The sequence below is a fragment of the Dreissena polymorpha genome, chromosome 7 (genome assembly GCF_020536995.1).
Source record: "Dreissena polymorpha isolate Duluth1 chromosome 7, UMN_Dpol_1.0, whole genome shotgun sequence".
Taxonomy (NCBI): domain Eukaryota; kingdom Metazoa; phylum Mollusca; class Bivalvia; order Myida; family Dreissenidae; genus Dreissena; species Dreissena polymorpha.
Genome location: NC_068361.1, coordinates 72,598,387 through 72,615,474, shown reverse-complemented (window position 1 = coordinate 72,615,474; position 17,088 = coordinate 72,598,387). Strand labels below are relative to the sequence as shown.

The 17,088-nt window shown below is 36.6% G+C and overlaps 1 protein-coding gene and 2 long non-coding RNA genes across 3 annotated transcripts; 2 read left to right on the top strand and 1 right to left on the bottom strand.

The window, feature by feature from the left end:
- Positions 1-357: 357 nt before the first annotated feature.
- On the top strand, positions 358-3,002 carry LOC127839259 (uncharacterized). Its single transcript, XR_008030253.1, has 2 exons — positions 358-1,389; positions 1,754-3,002. It is a non-coding gene; the product is annotated as an uncharacterized LOC127839259 (long non-coding RNA).
- A 1,307-nt stretch (positions 3,003-4,309) lies between these two features.
- On the bottom strand, positions 4,310-7,088 carry LOC127838668 (uncharacterized). The gene is made up of 2 exons (XM_052366538.1): positions 6,015-7,088; positions 4,310-4,795 (listed from the first exon to the last, which is right to left on the bottom strand). The coding sequence occupies exons 1-2, from the start codon at positions 6,108-6,110 to the stop codon at positions 4,430-4,432; spliced, it is 462 nt and encodes a 153-aa protein (XP_052222498.1). The 5' UTR covers positions 6,111-7,088; the 3' UTR covers positions 4,310-4,429.
- Positions 4,765-6,612, top strand: LOC127838669 (uncharacterized). The gene is made up of 2 exons (XR_008029899.1): positions 4,765-5,633; positions 5,761-6,612. It is a non-coding gene; the product is annotated as an uncharacterized LOC127838669 (long non-coding RNA).
- Positions 7,089-17,088: the final 10,000 nt, after the last annotated feature.

Here is a 17,088-nt window from a genome sequence, read left to right as displayed (position 1 = left end):
TGAAAAAATACAGTATACAATCTCAAAGTGAATTTACTCCTGTCCATGAGCATATCAATAACATAATTAAAGCGTGAACACTACTGATGTGTTTAAATCTTAAATGTCTAATTGATATACTTTATGTAAAAAAAAATCTTCATGTCACCGTTAAATAACTATAAATCGCTTCCACTGTAACAACTTGACTCCGGCTATAAAATGTTGAATGTTTTGTAACCTTTTTACATATATATATATATATATATATATATATATATATATATATATATATATATATATATATATATATATTTATTTATATATATATATATACCTTTTTACATATATATATATATATATATATATATAGTTTCAGATTGGGTAAAATGGTGGGTCAAACGTCCATTTTACCGCCGTATTGTTGGGTCTTTAGTCGATTGTCGGGTCCCAAAGTCGATTATCGGGCACTTGGACCCGACAGTTGAAGACCCACTTAATAAAAGGCTGCTTAACATCCTCATGACTATTTTTTAATTCAAATTTGCATATGTAATTTTACTCGAATTGTCGGGCCTATATCTCCCATTCGCAAACATTAGATCAAACTCCTCACGGCAGTTACTTCCCTTGGGCATCTTCTAGAATAAGGGAGGCCACTGAGCCCTTTTCGGAAAGTCGCATATCTCCCCTGAGTATTCTCCGGAATTGGAGGTTCTCAATCGCTGGCATTCGGTACCCCTCGCAGATTATCATAATACTTATCCGATGTTTGACGGAAAGGGCCGAGAATGTGCGATTGAATCGCTGGGTAGTATTGATTTCCAGTAACAATGGCGTCGAATGAGAAAGAAAACGATCGTTATCTGTCTGACATCGAAATTGACAAATTAAGTGTTGCACAATTGAAGGATTATTTACGATTTCATAATCATTATGTGTCAGGGAATAAGAATGAACTTGTCTTGAGGACAAAAGGCGTACAAAAGCTAGGATTAAATGATCGACAGCTGCACAGGAATGCGGAAGTAAATTATGAAAAAAGGAAAACAGAAAAACTTTTTACGCCACTCGGTGAAAAGCTGCCACATCCAGATGTATTAAAAACGTTGAGTAGTGACTTAATGGACTTTCCTACATTAATAGATAGTGACATCTACAATTATTTTGTGCTGAAAATGAACACACAAAAACAATTGAGATCAAAAAATTGTATTATGTTTACAGACATAAACACAGTATTTTGTACCATGACATAAGTGACAAATGGGAACATTGTTTTGTTAAATGCAAAGTATTACCATCTCTACCGAGTGCAAATGTGAAAGAAAACCCAGATCACAGTGTGTGGCTCTGTCTGTCAAAGGTCACTGGACAGGTTCATTCAGCGGAATGTAATTGCACAGCCGGGTGAGTGTACACAGTTTTTCATATAAGTTCTTGCAATATTGAAACGAGGTTATAAATAATTTATCAAGAGACATGCCTCTGTTACAATCCTAGTTGCAATAATCCAACTCCCAGCTATATTTACCCTCTGGGTTGTGAGGTGTACGAATGTACTCATAAACCCTCAGAGCATTCAAGAAGAACTAGTAGTTACGATCCCCGAATCGGCATTATACCAATCATTTTCATAGATCTATATACTGGTCACAAGCTATTCTCGGGATGGACCAGTTTCTGGGAAATTTTCATCAAAATTTAGATGCTCGAGCAAAAAAAAAAGTGCAGTTTGAAAGTATGTCTAATTATTATGTTTATATATTTTCAGGAGCGGAGAAGCATGTATCCATATTGGTGCATTTATGTATGCCCTTTCTGATCTCACTGCTAAAAAGAAGGACGGCACTCTAAGATCAACCTCAAAAAAATGCGTGTGGGACAGATTTAATAATCCCCGGAAAAGAAAGCGAACGCCTAAAAAGTCTAGCGAATTTACATTTCGGAAACATACCTTTGAGTCAAAATTAGAGCCAGTCGAAAATAACACCAGAAAAGAACTTCTTGCGATTTCTGTAAATGAGAACAGTTTCCGTTCAAAACTCGAAAATATGCAACCCAACAGCTGGATGGCTTTTGAACTTTGTAGAAGAGAAGGAAGAGGTGAAATTACCAAAGTTTATAGAAATTGGATATAACTTTAGTGATAGCGTAGATCTGAATAGTGAAACTGTGAAGGATAAAATGTCGAAAATGATGGATATGCTACAAATGGATGAACTTGAATGCCAAAGTATTGAAAAATTAACCAGAGGTCAGGGAAAGAACGTACTTTGGGAAGATGAAAGAAAATTACGTGTAACTGCATCCAATTTTGGTGAAGTAATTTTACTGAAACAAGAGACTGAAAGATTTAAAAGAAATTGAGTGCAATCTTTAAAGAATAGTAACAAATATGAATTTAAGATCACAATTGTGAATTTCTCGCAAGCTTACCCTTGCTCCTAGAATATGTTTTTATAATTTTGATGTCTCACTTTTCTCTAGAGATTAACCCTTTACCACTTAGATATGTATTTTCAAGCTTTTGTAGTTCCTTAAAAAGTTAAATGTAATAAAGTACCTTTATTACTAAATTTAAGTTTTAAAGGCTTCATTTCCAACCCTTAAATACTGATGAGCAGCAAACAGTATAAAACCTGAACAGACTGCGAGTTACTAGCATGCTGTTCTGGTTTTATGCTGTTTTCACTGTGCTTCCAAGTGGAATAGGGTTAAATAACAAAAGTTAACGCCAGATCAGAAAATAATTTAAGTAACAACAGTACAGGACATCATTGAGGTCCCTCCTTTTTTATGTTTCAATAGTCATTTAGCTCTACAAAGCATATAAATATTGTACATAAAAGTGTATGAATGTATAAATATTTATCAACTGTTCATATTATGAATTTTACAGTAGTACATGTAGAATGCTTTTCAACGATTTGTGTACGGTTCATTAATACCATCACAACGTGATTGTCAATTGTTATTCCGCTAAATTGATTTGCTCTTAAAATGATAAATCATAAAAAGAACTTTTGCTATGTTATTATCCATCACTTATTACCTTACCTGTGTTTGGAGAAAAACCGAAGGGTTTACGATAATAATCTGTTTCAAAATGTTAAAATGATATGAAATTAATGAGTGGCAAGCATGAACCAAATTAAGAAAATCAACACAGAGGTATCAACAGCTGCATCTTATTAAAAATCTGTGCACAATGCTTTTTGTCCAAGTATAGATCATTTCAGAACCCCATTGAGTTAATAGACACCTTGGAAGCTTTGCTGGTATGACTTCTGCTTTACATCTGACAAGTACTCTGCAGGTGTTGCTACTTGTATCAGAAATCTTGGTTTTAAACAAGAGCTGTCACCATAGGATGACTTATGCCCCCTATATACGCTTGATAGAAGTTATAAGCATTTTCCCAAACCTAAATGCATATTTCGAAACCTAAACACGGACCCTAAGTTTAAGGTCAAGGTCACAGGGGTCAAAGTTTGTGTGCATATGGAAAGGCCTTGACCATATACACATGCATGCCAAATATGAAAATGCTATCTGAAGCGACATAGAAGTTATGAGCATTTTTCGAAACCTAAACGCAAAGTGTGACGGACAGACCGACAGACAGTCCGATCACTATAGCGACATAGAAGTTATGAGCATTTTTCGAAACCTAAATGCATATTCGAAACCTAAACGCGGACCCTTAGTTTAAGGTCAAGGTCACAGGGGTCAAAATTTGTGTGCGTATGGAAAAGCTTTGTCCATATACACATGCATGCCAAATATGAAATTGCTATCCAAAGCGACATAGCAGTTATGAGGATTTTTCGAAACCTAAACGCAAAGTGTGACGGACGGACAGACCGACAGACAGTCTGATCACTATATGCCCTCCTTCGGGGGCATAAAAATTCTTGACGGGTTTATTGCTCCCAATTATAAATTAACTGTTGATTAAGTCTTCAGTAGCAGTACTAAACCTTAAAGACAAACATTTACTTAGGTATACAAAAGAAATCTGTGTTTTCAACGCTCTGTGTCAATTAATGTATGTAAACTTGAATCCAGTACAATATTTATCAGAATTTCAGTCTTATAATTTGTTTGGTCTTACAAAACTGCTTTCAAGCAAGAAAACATGTATAAATATATTGGCACAAACACACAAACGCAGAAACACAATTTTCTTTTTTTGCCTGAAAATGTTTGTATGGAATATGAGACAAGAAAATAATAATCAGTAACAATTTTATTTTCACAAATGAAAGCTGACTGTAAGATGTGAAATTAAGTATTATTCACATAATTACATAGTATATTACTTATACATACATGCAATGGTCAAACACTTCTAGTTAAATTGTATACTGAATTTCTCACAAAGTTCACTTGTTCAGCTTCTTATCAAACTTAATTTGTACTAGTTTTAAGGAGCCACTTTTCCAGTTTATATTAGCATGACTATTTTCAGTTTATAAACACACTTTATTTTCCGGGGACAGGTTTTTCGTGCTAACCCTGCTTTCATTCCAACACTGACCTCATCAAATAAACACTCAAAAGTTCCAGCAGTTGGGATACCAGTGTAGAACAACACCTTATCGTCATCATCCCTTATATCCTCAAAGGTGAAGCTAGGCCGATCCACTTGTATCCCAACTGTCGACGTTTCAGTAGAAGTCTGGGTTGATATACTTCTGGGAACTCTCGTATCGTCGGTTTGAGTAACCACAGAAATCAGCTCCGGTTGCACTTGTTCACACTGATGACGGATTATGGCGGGTACTGGTGTAAACCTTCCATAGTCATGGAGCTGAAATAAATAAATACATTTTTACAAGCAAAGTAAATGCAGTTTGAAGTAAAGATTATAGGTCTTTCTGTATTTTACTAAGGCATCACCAAACTGATAACTTCTTCAGTTTTTTTCTTTAAAAATGGGAAGAGCATGAAAAACAACTATCTATTTATACTGCCAAGTGCCCTTTCGAGCATGGTAGGCAGACATGGACATTATCGAGTCGGTTTCCTGGGAAGAACCAGTACTTGGTGTCCATGGAGGAGATAATTAGAATGCTTCCCAAGTAAGGAGTGAACCCACTAACACCCGATCGCTAGGCGGATATCTCATCCACTACAACACCGCGACCTTGAACTACAAATATTTTTTTATGTCCCCCACTATAGAAGTGGGGGACATATTGTTTTTGCCCTGTCTGTTGGTTGGTCTGTTGGTTGGTTGGTTTGCGCCAACTTAAACATTTTGCAATAACTTTTGCTATATTGAATATAGCAACTTGATATTTGGCATGCATGAGTATCTCATGGAGCTGCACATTTTGAGTGGTGAAAGGTCAGAGGTCAAATATATGTGGCCTAAATTGCTCATTTTATGAATACTTTTGCAATATTGAAGATAGCAACTCGATATTTGGCATGCATGTGTATCTCATGGAGCTGCACATTTTGAGTGGTGAAAGGTCAAAGTCAAGGTCATCCTTCAAGGTCAGAGGTAAAACATATTTGTCCCAAATCGCTTATTTTATTAATACTTTTGAAATATTGAAGATAGTAACTTGATATTTGGCATGCATGTGTATCTCATGGAGCTGCACAATTTGAGTGGTGAAAGGTCAAGGTCATCCTTCAAGGTCAGAGGTCAAATATATGTGGCCCAAATCGCTTATTTTATGAATACACTTGCAATATTAAAGATAGCAACTTGATATTTGGCATGCACGTGTATCTCATGGAGCTGCACATTTTGAGTGGTGAAAGGTCAAGGTCATCCTTAAAGGTCAAATATATGGGTCAAAATTGCTCATGTAATGTCACTTCTGCAATATTGAAGCTAGCAATTTTATATTTGAAATGCATGTGTATCTCATGGAGCTGCACATTTTGAGTGGTGAAGGGTCAAGGTCATCCTTCAAGGTCAAACATTATTTAGGGGGACATTGTGTTTCACAAACGCATCTTGTTTCAAATTATCTTTATTCAACAACATTTTGTATAACGATAAAACAACTCACTCTTAGAGATACGTCTAGTAGTGATGCACTGCTTTCAACCAACAAACCATCTGCCTCGTTCTCGAAACTCAAGTCTGGTGAACGGTTATCTGACATTTCCTCAGTTTCTGGTGTGGAATTCGTCTCATCTGCTTCAGGGCCATTTTCCAGGGTCTGTAAGGTAAACAAATAAAATTAAATCAGCACATCAAAGACCTAGAAATACACATACTTTTTCAAACTAACATGAAAGAATGATGTTCAGATACGTAATATTTATGCTTCTGTATCATGTTGTAAACACCGTCAGATTCTATACCGATAGAGTAACTGACCCATGTTCATTCTTGAAACCTCGTATAGCCTAGTGGCAACATATCCGCTTCAAAATATCAGATACCATTGGTTCGATCCTCGGCTGTGAGCTACATAAAATAAATCATGAACTGTGCCATGGGTATGTCTGCCATTATCCCATGCTTGATTGTACCACAAGGAATCACTGATTTGAATAGTAAGCTCGATTTAATAATCCATCGGAATCGTTTTAAGGTGATAATCTGATTACACGCAGTGCGCAATCTGATTATGTGATGACTTAAATTAGTATAAGTATTAATATGATTTAATAAGAATAGTATATGTGCCTTTTATATACGCGTTCAATGCCATAATACCGGTAAAATCATAAGTTGATTTAGATATCAGTACATTAAATAAATGTCTATATATTATAATCATACAATACGCAATTTTACAATGCCGAAGTAATGTTATTTACTGAAATAAGATCTATTTTCGCATGACACTGGCTGTATAGCAAGTAGTCTTATATAAATAAGAGCAACATTACTTCAAGCACGTACACTTAACAAAAAGAGTTCTCCGTTTAAAAATGATGGTATTAAGGTGTTACTAAATATAAAATACCCAACAGCGGGCGAGCGTTTAATGCACTTTGCGCTTGATGAATAATGTTATACAATTATTATGGGCAAATTTATAATTTCAAAACATTATTAGTTGTTGATGTTATTCGCGTTCAATAAATACATCAGTTCTTCTTATCAACCTGATGCCTGTTGCCTGCTACAGTTTCTTATCATAATTGTATAAACTACAATACACCATCAGCGGCCGAGAGCAGAATACCGGCCGCTAAATAAATTGTGACTTGCATCAAATCTCAGGTCAAATTTCGATTGTTTTACAATAAAATACTAATATTTTATAATGTCAAGCACGTGCACTTAATAAAATACGATATTTCTTTATTTATTGTAGAATTTTGCAAAAGTAAAGCGCTTTATATATAGCAATGTTTTATTATTTCTTTCTAGTTACGTAAATAAACAAAACATAATTATGTATATAACATTTAATATTTGTACATAATTTATAAAAATAAATACAATGAAACGTGATGTTTGTGAAGTGCGCGTGACATTGAACTTCGAGTTAAGCGAAAGATGCGAATTAAATTACACATAATTAAAAACTGATACTATTCTGTCAGCATGATTTATACTCCATCGCGCCAATAAATTCATCAAATTGTGTATACAAGCAAAACGATGGAAATTATGACAGAAACCCAGCTTTTCAAATAAAATGACCCTTAACATAACGCTAGCAGACCCGAATGAATATACTTTATTTGAGTCGTGTTCTGAGAAAACTGTGCATAATGCATGTGCTTAAAGTGTCGTCCCAGATTAGCCTGTACAATCCGCACGAATTATCAGGGACGGCACTTTCCGCTTTTATGACATTTTTCGTTTAAATGAAGTGTCTTTTTAGCAAAAATCCAATTTAGGGTCGACACTTTACGCACATGCATTATGCCCATTATTCCCAGAACGCGACTCATTTAATCCAATCAGGTAAATAACAAATACAATAATAAAACAGGGGAAGTCTACACTGTGTATTAGCAACCTGCTGTGGTGAATATATCTTATCAGCTAAATACACAGGCACCTGGCTACTGTACTGGAAAAAATGGATTTACTGCCAAAATAATTGATTTCATTTATGGCTAAATTGTTGTGTACATGTAAAATTAAAAACGAGGATGTATCCACATCACCGTTGCACATTGTTATTAATTTCACAGTTATCTGTTCTTTATTAGAGATAGCCTAATTAAAGACGGCGCTAATAAAATGTGAAGGTGGATATAAAGAAATAAGGTCAATTTCCGCATGACACTGACAGTATAGCAAGTAGTCTTATATAACATATTAAAAATATTCCATGGTTAAAAATGCACGATGTTATATAGTAAAAGAGTGTGTTTGAGTAATCAATAGGATATTTTGTATTGGCTATATTGTTTCACTCGTAAAGAAAATACCAAAATCGACGTGCGAAACGTAAAAATTTATATCTGAAATAATATTGTTAAGGGCGTTAAGCTAGTTAAAAATAATCACGATTATTTACTATGTATAAATTAGATAAAACGTTAAGATGTAAATTCTTATCATAAATATAAAATGCACATAATATTATAATATTCATTCATATTTCATTATTTCAGGTAAAAGTACAAACATATTGTTTTAAATCCTATGTAATCAGCACTTTATGTTGGATTTCAACAATGCTTAATTAATTATCGGGTGTAGCAGCGGTGTACATTACCCATATGATATAACGCAAAGGTAACGGTCAAGCGACTTCCCACATTTATATGACATGTTTTATTATCGTTATCAGGTATCTGTTATGTGTCAACGGATTAACGGACATTGGTTGATTACCCGATAATATGCAAGTATCAAATGATTTAGATTCATTAGTTATGGGAAAACATTATATGCCTGACCTGAAAAATGTAAGTCATAACAAATAATTATATTATAAGTTCACTTACCAGAATCACAACCTAAGTGTTGCCATCGCTCGCAGGCATCGCAAGAAACAGCACGTTGCCTCTGCCCAACTGTCTTTCCACAATGTATGCACTTTACCACTTCTGCCATTGCAGAAACACAAAACTCACTTACTCTCACAGTAAAATTATTGTATCCTACATTAAAGAAGCACAAATGTTTGAAATATTTATATAAATTAGTTCAATTTATGATTCACTGTGTGTGTTTCAGAGTTTATTTACAGGTCCTACTGGCCTCTTCACGAGGTTATGGTAGCCCGACCTGCCCCTGTGACCTCTCAGGGGAAAAAGATTAATTTAGAGCCAAAGTAGGTCAAATTTACCCCGGCTTCCCGGGTATTCGCCAAATAATTTAATTTTAAAGAGAGTTTCGTGCACGTTGGCCAATGAGACCTTAATGTGTTATTTACCGTAAGGTGGTGATGAGGTGCGGATCCCGCCGAGTGTCCCGCACACTACTTATGTACAAGACACTCAACGCGACCCACATACCAACACCACTCGGTAAGTAAGACCCGGAATACACACACATAACGCTCTCACAACCCCCCACTCATAACGGGTGATGTGTATGAGAGTGCCACGCCCATGTGTTCCGGGTCCCTTGATGTTGATCTGTGTATGGTTGTGTATAGTATGTGGTATGTGATTGTTGTGCATTTGTCTGGAGCGGAAGAGGAGATGTCTGTCGGTTATTTACGGTCGTCGGTCAGTCGTGAAGGGCTGTATATCGTTGCAGTTCCCAGATCGCAGAACACGCCGCCCCCGCACAAGCGCACCCACGCCGAGCGAGCCCGAGCCCCCCCCCCCCCCGCGCCCGCATACGGCCCCGGCCCTAGCACCCAACCGCTGAAGACCCTCGAGACAAGCACCCTCATCCACCCTCTCGCTGCGCGCGACAACAGATCAGTCAAGAACCAACCATGGAGCCCCCCAAAGCCCCACCCGGAGTCACCATCGTTCTTTCCCACCCACCTGCCAAACATCCAGACCATGTATCAAGCTGGGATGTATTTATTTTGTAGTTATGTTATATTTGCTATTATAATTGGATAGGTAAAGTAAATAAATGATCTCAAAATGCCGTTGTTATATCATATGATTTATTTATGTTTTATATTAATTTGTAAAACTCATAGTATTATAGTTTATGTCCTGTATTCTAGCTTTCATTTACCCAAGTGTGGTTATTGTGCTCTCCGCCCCATGAGAGGTGTTAGTGGGGGTTCGAGCAGGATACAGGAAACGCCCCGATTCCAGAGGCGCCCCTGGTTCTTTTAAGTGCCCGGTGTATAGCACCGATACACTGCACCCCCGTTTAACGTCTCTCGCGGAGGACATATTAGTACATAGTGTTAGTATCGGTACTTATATACATGTGTAGTTCTGCTGTCTTGTGTCATATCTTACGGTAACGTGGGCTCTCTCTGTTGCTATTTGGTATATAGTTTGAATGTTATTGCGAAGGGCAGGCTAGTTTTTGAAAGATCATGTATTTGATGATAGAAGAAAGGGACTATGTTTGTTTGATTGGGCCGATGACTAGTTCGTTGGGGGTAGAAAATTTCTTTGTAAATTCTTTCTTATTGCTGTGTTAAGTGTCTTGTGAGACTGTGGTGTTGTAAGGGCCAGACTAGTTTTGATAGGTCATTTATTTGATGAAAGAAGAGAGGGCTGAGTTTGAGATGATAGTAAATTTGGTATTAGGGAGAGCGCACACGTTAGTGTTTCTGGTTATAAAAGCAAAGACAGCATTCCTATGTGTTTTTGTAATATGCCAGGTTAGTATCGTGGTCTGGTCTGGGGCATATGATTCACTGAAAACTGCCCGCTTTATATACAGACAGCCCTCTTAAATGATCAGTCGCCAAATACGCAATCGCTCCGCCCACTAAGTTGTGTTTTCATAAAACGCTTATTCCATTACTCCGTAAGTCTTTGTTTGTCGGACCATGTGGCCGCAATAAACGAAATCGATTGATTATTACGTGAGTTTGATTGACAGCTGGCGAGTGGTCAATTACTTTAAAAAGAGCATTGTTGTCTGGTTAAGCTTGTTAATAACCTTATGTAGTCTTTTATCACGCCAAACTGTGATACCATATGTCTTACTCATAAATTTGTGTCCAGACAATCAAAGCATGTCGGCATAATTAATTTTCATCAACTCACACTTTTTCAAAACATAACTAACACAAAAGCATTCAATTATTCTTCTATATTTAAACCAAACTATCATACAATATGTCTGATTAAAAAATCTTTGAACAGAAATGAAAGCATGCCGTCAAATTAAACGTCGTTTAACATTTCACGCTTGTTCAGATTTCAGGGGCGAATTGTCTTGGGGTGAGATTTCTTTGGGGCGAGTTGTCTGATTCCCATTCCGAATGGACTTTGAAAGAAACGAACGACAACTTTGTAAGAAAACCCGCCAATGGGGCTCGCGACCAATCGGATGGATGCTATGCCTGCTGGGATCGCCATGCTCTTTTCGACGCGGACAGTGGACCCGACATGACCGACCTAACGGACTCGACTTGACGGACTCGACCTAATCAATTTTCTTTATTCTTAGACTTAAGTCTAAGAATTGTTTGGTGAATACGGGCCTAGCAGATTCTTTTGTGCACGAGGTAATATACTGTATTGCATTGTATTTGCCCCCAGGCCGTATTTATTGCTGTTTACCCATTGATATTGGTGGTGATAATCTTTAGTTTAAGTTTATTTATATGTTTAGTTTAAAATTATTCTGCAAATTACTGAATTTAAACTGAGAGATTGGTTCAGGGACATTGTATTTGTGGGTCATTCTTCCCAACCTCTGAATGAAGTGGGGTCACTTGAAGTTGGCCGGTACTGTTAACAAGTTGTATGAAAGCTGGTTAATGTTCTATGCAATATTTTTATTATTTTCTACACTGGATCTGGTTTACTTATATATTTGAAGGTTAAACAAAAATTGAGGCAAAAATTTACCGGCTGAGGGGAAAAAAATTCCAGTGGAAAAGACCATTTTTCGACGGGTCACAAAGGAGATAAAACCTGTCCTTGATTACATGATATAAAATAAACAGATTGCATTCTTATGTTTATCTTTTAAAGTATATTTTAATAAGCATAATTGTGAAAGTGGACAACCTGTTTTCGCTGTGGGCAAGTAGATGTTCATAGTGACTTGCCCCCAGTGCAAGTGGAAGAAAAGTTCTTAAGAAAATCCCTGGAGATTGCACTGTGGCTCATGCATTATTTAAGATTCCTCTTTGTATCAAAATCTACCAAGGAATGTGAAGGTTTTCCTTGTATGTATAAACAGATGCGGTCAAAAAGAAGAAAAGACGAAAGAACCAATCCAGACTTGGTGGCAGAGGAAAGTATAAAAAAGAATGCAGATCTTGGTGGATTTTGTGTGGATACAATTCCACCTAAAGGTATTTCTTGTTGACAGATAGCCTTGACCTTAAGTCATTTAAAGAAGTTTATTAATTTCAATTTCAGCTGGCACTATATGTATTTGCCTGTATATGTTTAAAGAAATAAAAAGGGCAAACAAACAATTAAACCTGGGATACAGCCTTAGCCTCTCAAAAGGGGAAAAATACCATGTGACCAGCACTTTTGGGGAGAAATTGCAATAAATCGTCATAAACTAAAGGTTAATTACATGTTATAACCATTATTTGCTCCATTTAAAAGCTGAATCTTTTTATATGGCTTTCCCCTACCACAAGTGATTGGGGCTAAATGTATACTGGAATCACTGTGTCTGTCTGTCCCCACATGGGTTTATGAATGGAATCAAACATTTCAAATGCTTAACTGTTCCCTAGAATTGTTCATGAAAAATGCCTTGTATTATTTTAAACCGATTTTTTTCTCAACTTTCCCTCTGTGTCCTTTATAAAGGACTAAGTTGAATATTTCTTGCAAAAATGTACAGGAAAATTTTAATGGAATATGGATTGTTGTAGCTTTCTTAAAGACTTTATGATAATCATATTGAAGCAAGTAACATTCAGCCATATGTATCCATACGGCTATAAACTAATACCAAGCTTCCCCTTCCAACACTAAACTTGTTTACATCTTAAATAGTTTAATCCAGAGAAAGCTATTGAGAAAAAAGCTAAATTAATTTGAAATATTTCAAAATGAACTTAAGCACTGTAGCTTGGACATTTGTCAGGCCTTTTTCTGCCTATCTCACAGGTACGATAGTCGGACCCATTCCCAATGCCAAATATGGATGTTTTTTTCGCAATTATCTAAACAAAAATTCCCAATTTCCAACCGAAATAATGGAGCCGAAAAATGCGTTTCTCAGTAGATACTGTGTTTTAAATAATTTGGGCACCGTGTTTTAACATGCCAATGCGTAAAATGTCATAGTATCGAGCGTTCCATAATGCAATTTTGGGATCTTGAGACTTCAGACAAACAATGACGGACGCTTGTGTCTATGCATTTCTTAAGACACATTTACGGTCATTTTCGGTCAGAATTAGCTTTTAAATATTGAAGTGCTGGATTATTCAGAATTATCAGGTATGTATACAACAATTGATAACAATGTGTACGCATTAATTACTGTAAATTGTTTGAGAATCGTTATCAATGGCCTGAGGTAAATAAATGTGGACTAGTTTAACTTGCAACGTTACTGTGGTTCGGAAGAGTAAGTTAAGGTAAAAAAATACAGAAATCTGACGCAGTTTAAAAAAATGTCGCATAATTCTAAGTATTATTGAAGTAAAATACAAAAAAATGACCTGAAAGACACACAAAAACTGAATGTTTTGTGGGGAAATACTACCGCCAATCAGTCTACCTCAACGGTTAACCAAGAATATGACTCATTTTCCACTGCCAGATTCAGAGTCACTACCCTTTGCAGCTTCTTAACATTTCAATACTATACATTTATGATGTTTAGCTATACTTTTGTGTTTCAAATAATGGTTGCCTTCAGACATTTGGCAACTTGAATTTTGAATAACAATATGTTGGATGCAGGTCGTTCGACTGAATGTTCATAAAAAATACTTAATGACATATCAAGCTATGTATATCAATTTGAACTTCAAACGTAACAAAGACTGTGTTTTATTATCATACTCATACTTACGTTAGCAGTGGACAATGACTGTTGCTGCAGCTGCTTGTTGCATGGTAAAAAAAGAGTTTAATACTTAAATAGCATTTTTAGGCAATACCTATGTATGAAAACATTTCATAAAATAAGAAAAAAAAGAAAAATAATTCCCAAACAATGCTTTTGTCCATGAAAATTCTTCCCAATTCGGAAGAAACCGGGGACTGGTAAAATCCCAATTTTTCCAGGTACTTTTTCCCAGAATAGACAGAAAAAGGCCTGTTTGTAAATTCTATAATATAACCCAATTGATCCAAGCTTAAGGTTGTAAGATTTTTACTCGGTGGTAGTTTTTTATTAGTTCGATGTTTTCGGAGAAAACCCCCGAGGTTTGTCATAGCCAGCTCGTCGTGTTGTGACATGCTAAAACCTTGACATTTTACTCTACAATGAAAGTGCTTTCCACCTACAACTTTGAAACTTCATATGTAGATGCACCTTGATGAGTTCTACCAGGGCTTGACACTAACTTTTTTACGTACTGACCCAAAGGACCACCAGCTTTCAGAATTTACTGGTCCTCCAAGATTCAAGTGGTCCGACAATGTTATTTGACATAAAGTTCAGCTTACTTTCCGGACTATTCACAATGTATTGTGCATTTATAAAAGAAAACTACTATCTTCTAAACTATCTCTTATCCTTTTCATATTTTCTCTGTACTTCAAGCTTCTCTTCATTAGTTTAAGGTTTTTAGGCAGAGGTTCAAACCACCCTTGGAATGAAATTCCCACATTGCGAAAACTTGAAAATCTTGAAATACATACGCTTACTCTCCTGCGATATCAAAACATTATTCGGGCGCACTCCATTGTAAATTTGCACGGTCAGGGTTCGACATAAACTTTTTTTACAGCCAGACCATCGGACCAGCTCCTCTTAAAATGTACTAGCCCGAAATCTGATGTCTACTAGACCATTAATGACATAGCAAATAAACAGAATTGTGTTGTGTAACTGTTTAATCAGGTTTCAATCAGAAAATTAATAGTGAACACAAGAAAGTTATTTGATGCACAGAGTAAAAAATAATATAAAACTATTTAACAACATAAATTGTTTGTTATAATTTCACTGTTTATCACCAGTTAAACAATGATGTCTGTACAGCAGGTGACATTTATTAAACGTTATCAAATTCTAGCCTCCTTGACCGCTGTGCTCCATGCTACCACAGCTCCAAGGCCCTCTTCCATCATAATCTGTGTCAGTTTTACCGTCTGATTCTTCTTTATTAACTTATTTGTCGGACGAAAATCCAACCTTGAACAAAGCCATTCTTTAAATTACATTCTCTCGTCTGCTACGCGGTCACCAAAATGTTTACATCGACGATAGCGATTTTGGATAGAAGTCGTAAAAACATGATGTAAAGTTCTATGACACTGTAGAAAATCATTACTCTTTCAGTGCTGAAACGGAATTTTGAAGGTCTTTGCAAACAGTTTGGATCCAGATGAGACGCCACAGAACGTGGCGTCTCATCTGGATCCAAACTGTTTGCTATTCTGATAGTATTCTTTGAAAAAAAATTGAAAATGCTAATTTTAAAAATTCAGCAGACAACATTTTAGCAGACTACAAATTTCCCAGCATGCAAAGGGTTAATATTCATGACAACCAATGGAAACAAGCTATTTCTGCGGGAAGCTCTCCTTCGCGTCTATAAATAGCGATGAATCATGTGAATGCTCCGCGTTTATTTATATACGCTAGTTTTGTTCTGATGTAAATAATGGATACAATTGTTATTTTACACATCAAGAGAAAAGGTTTTCGGTTAGTTATAGTTATATGAATCAGTATAGATTTTGTATGTACGACCAGTCGGACAAGCTAGCCCACAGTTTTACTAGCCCGACCACCGATCTTACTAGACAATGTCTGTCGGACGTGGCCTTAGTGTCGAACCCTGACGGTAAACAAAGTAAATTCTGATGGTACTAAGAATCGATACAATGCTAATTATTGCTGCTTTTTCAAAATAATAAAACACCATTTTGTTCATTTCTCAATCCAAACGCTTCGAATTTTATGTTATTTGTGTATTGATTCATTGCGAAGTCTGGAGACATTTGCGGGAGACAATTGCGAAACGCAAATCAATTTTTTGATCCGACAACAGGGTTTTGTCATCCGGGCTTCTAGACAAAATTGAATTTCCAATATATTGCTATTTTTATGCCCCCCCTTCGAAGAAGAGGGGGTATATTGCTTTGCACATGTCGGTCAGTCTGTCGGTCCGTACACCAGGTGGTTTCCGGATGATAACTCAAACGCTTGGGCCTAGGAATCATGAAACTTCATAGGTACATTGATCATGACTCGCAGATGACCCCTATTGATTTTAGGTCAAAGGTCAAGGTCATGGTGACCTGAAATAGTAAAATGGTTTCCGGATGATCACGCAAGAACGCTTAGGCCTAGGATCATGAAACTTTATAGGTAGATTGATCATGACTTGCAGATGACCCCTAATGATTTTCAGGTCAGTAGGTCAAGGGTCACGGTGACCCAAAATAGTAAAATGGTTTCCCGGATGATAACTCGAGAACGCGCAGGCCTAGGATCATGAAACTTGATAGGTAGATTGCTCATGACTCGCAGATGACCCCTATTGATTTGCAGGTCACTAGGTCAAAGGTCAAGGTCGGGGTGACCCTAAATAGTAAAATGGTTTCCGGATGATAACTCAAGAACGCTTATGGCTAGAATCATGAAACTTCATAGGTACATTGATCATGACTGGCAGATGACCCCTATTGATATTCAGGTCACTAGGTCAAAGGCCAAGGTCACAGTGTCAAAAACATATTCACACAATTGCTAGGTTGGCGCTAAGGAAAAAAAACTTAGTCGCCAAACCTAGGGGGGGTCCGGGGGCATGCCCCACCTGAAATGTCCTGAGGCAAAATTAAGACTATTTTTTGTCTGAAATATAGCCCTTTTTTTGCTTGAAAAATTTCTTCGCTGGTGACCACTTGCTGACATTTTGCAGGAGATTTTTTGTTTACACAGACACCGGTGGCGTAGTGATAATG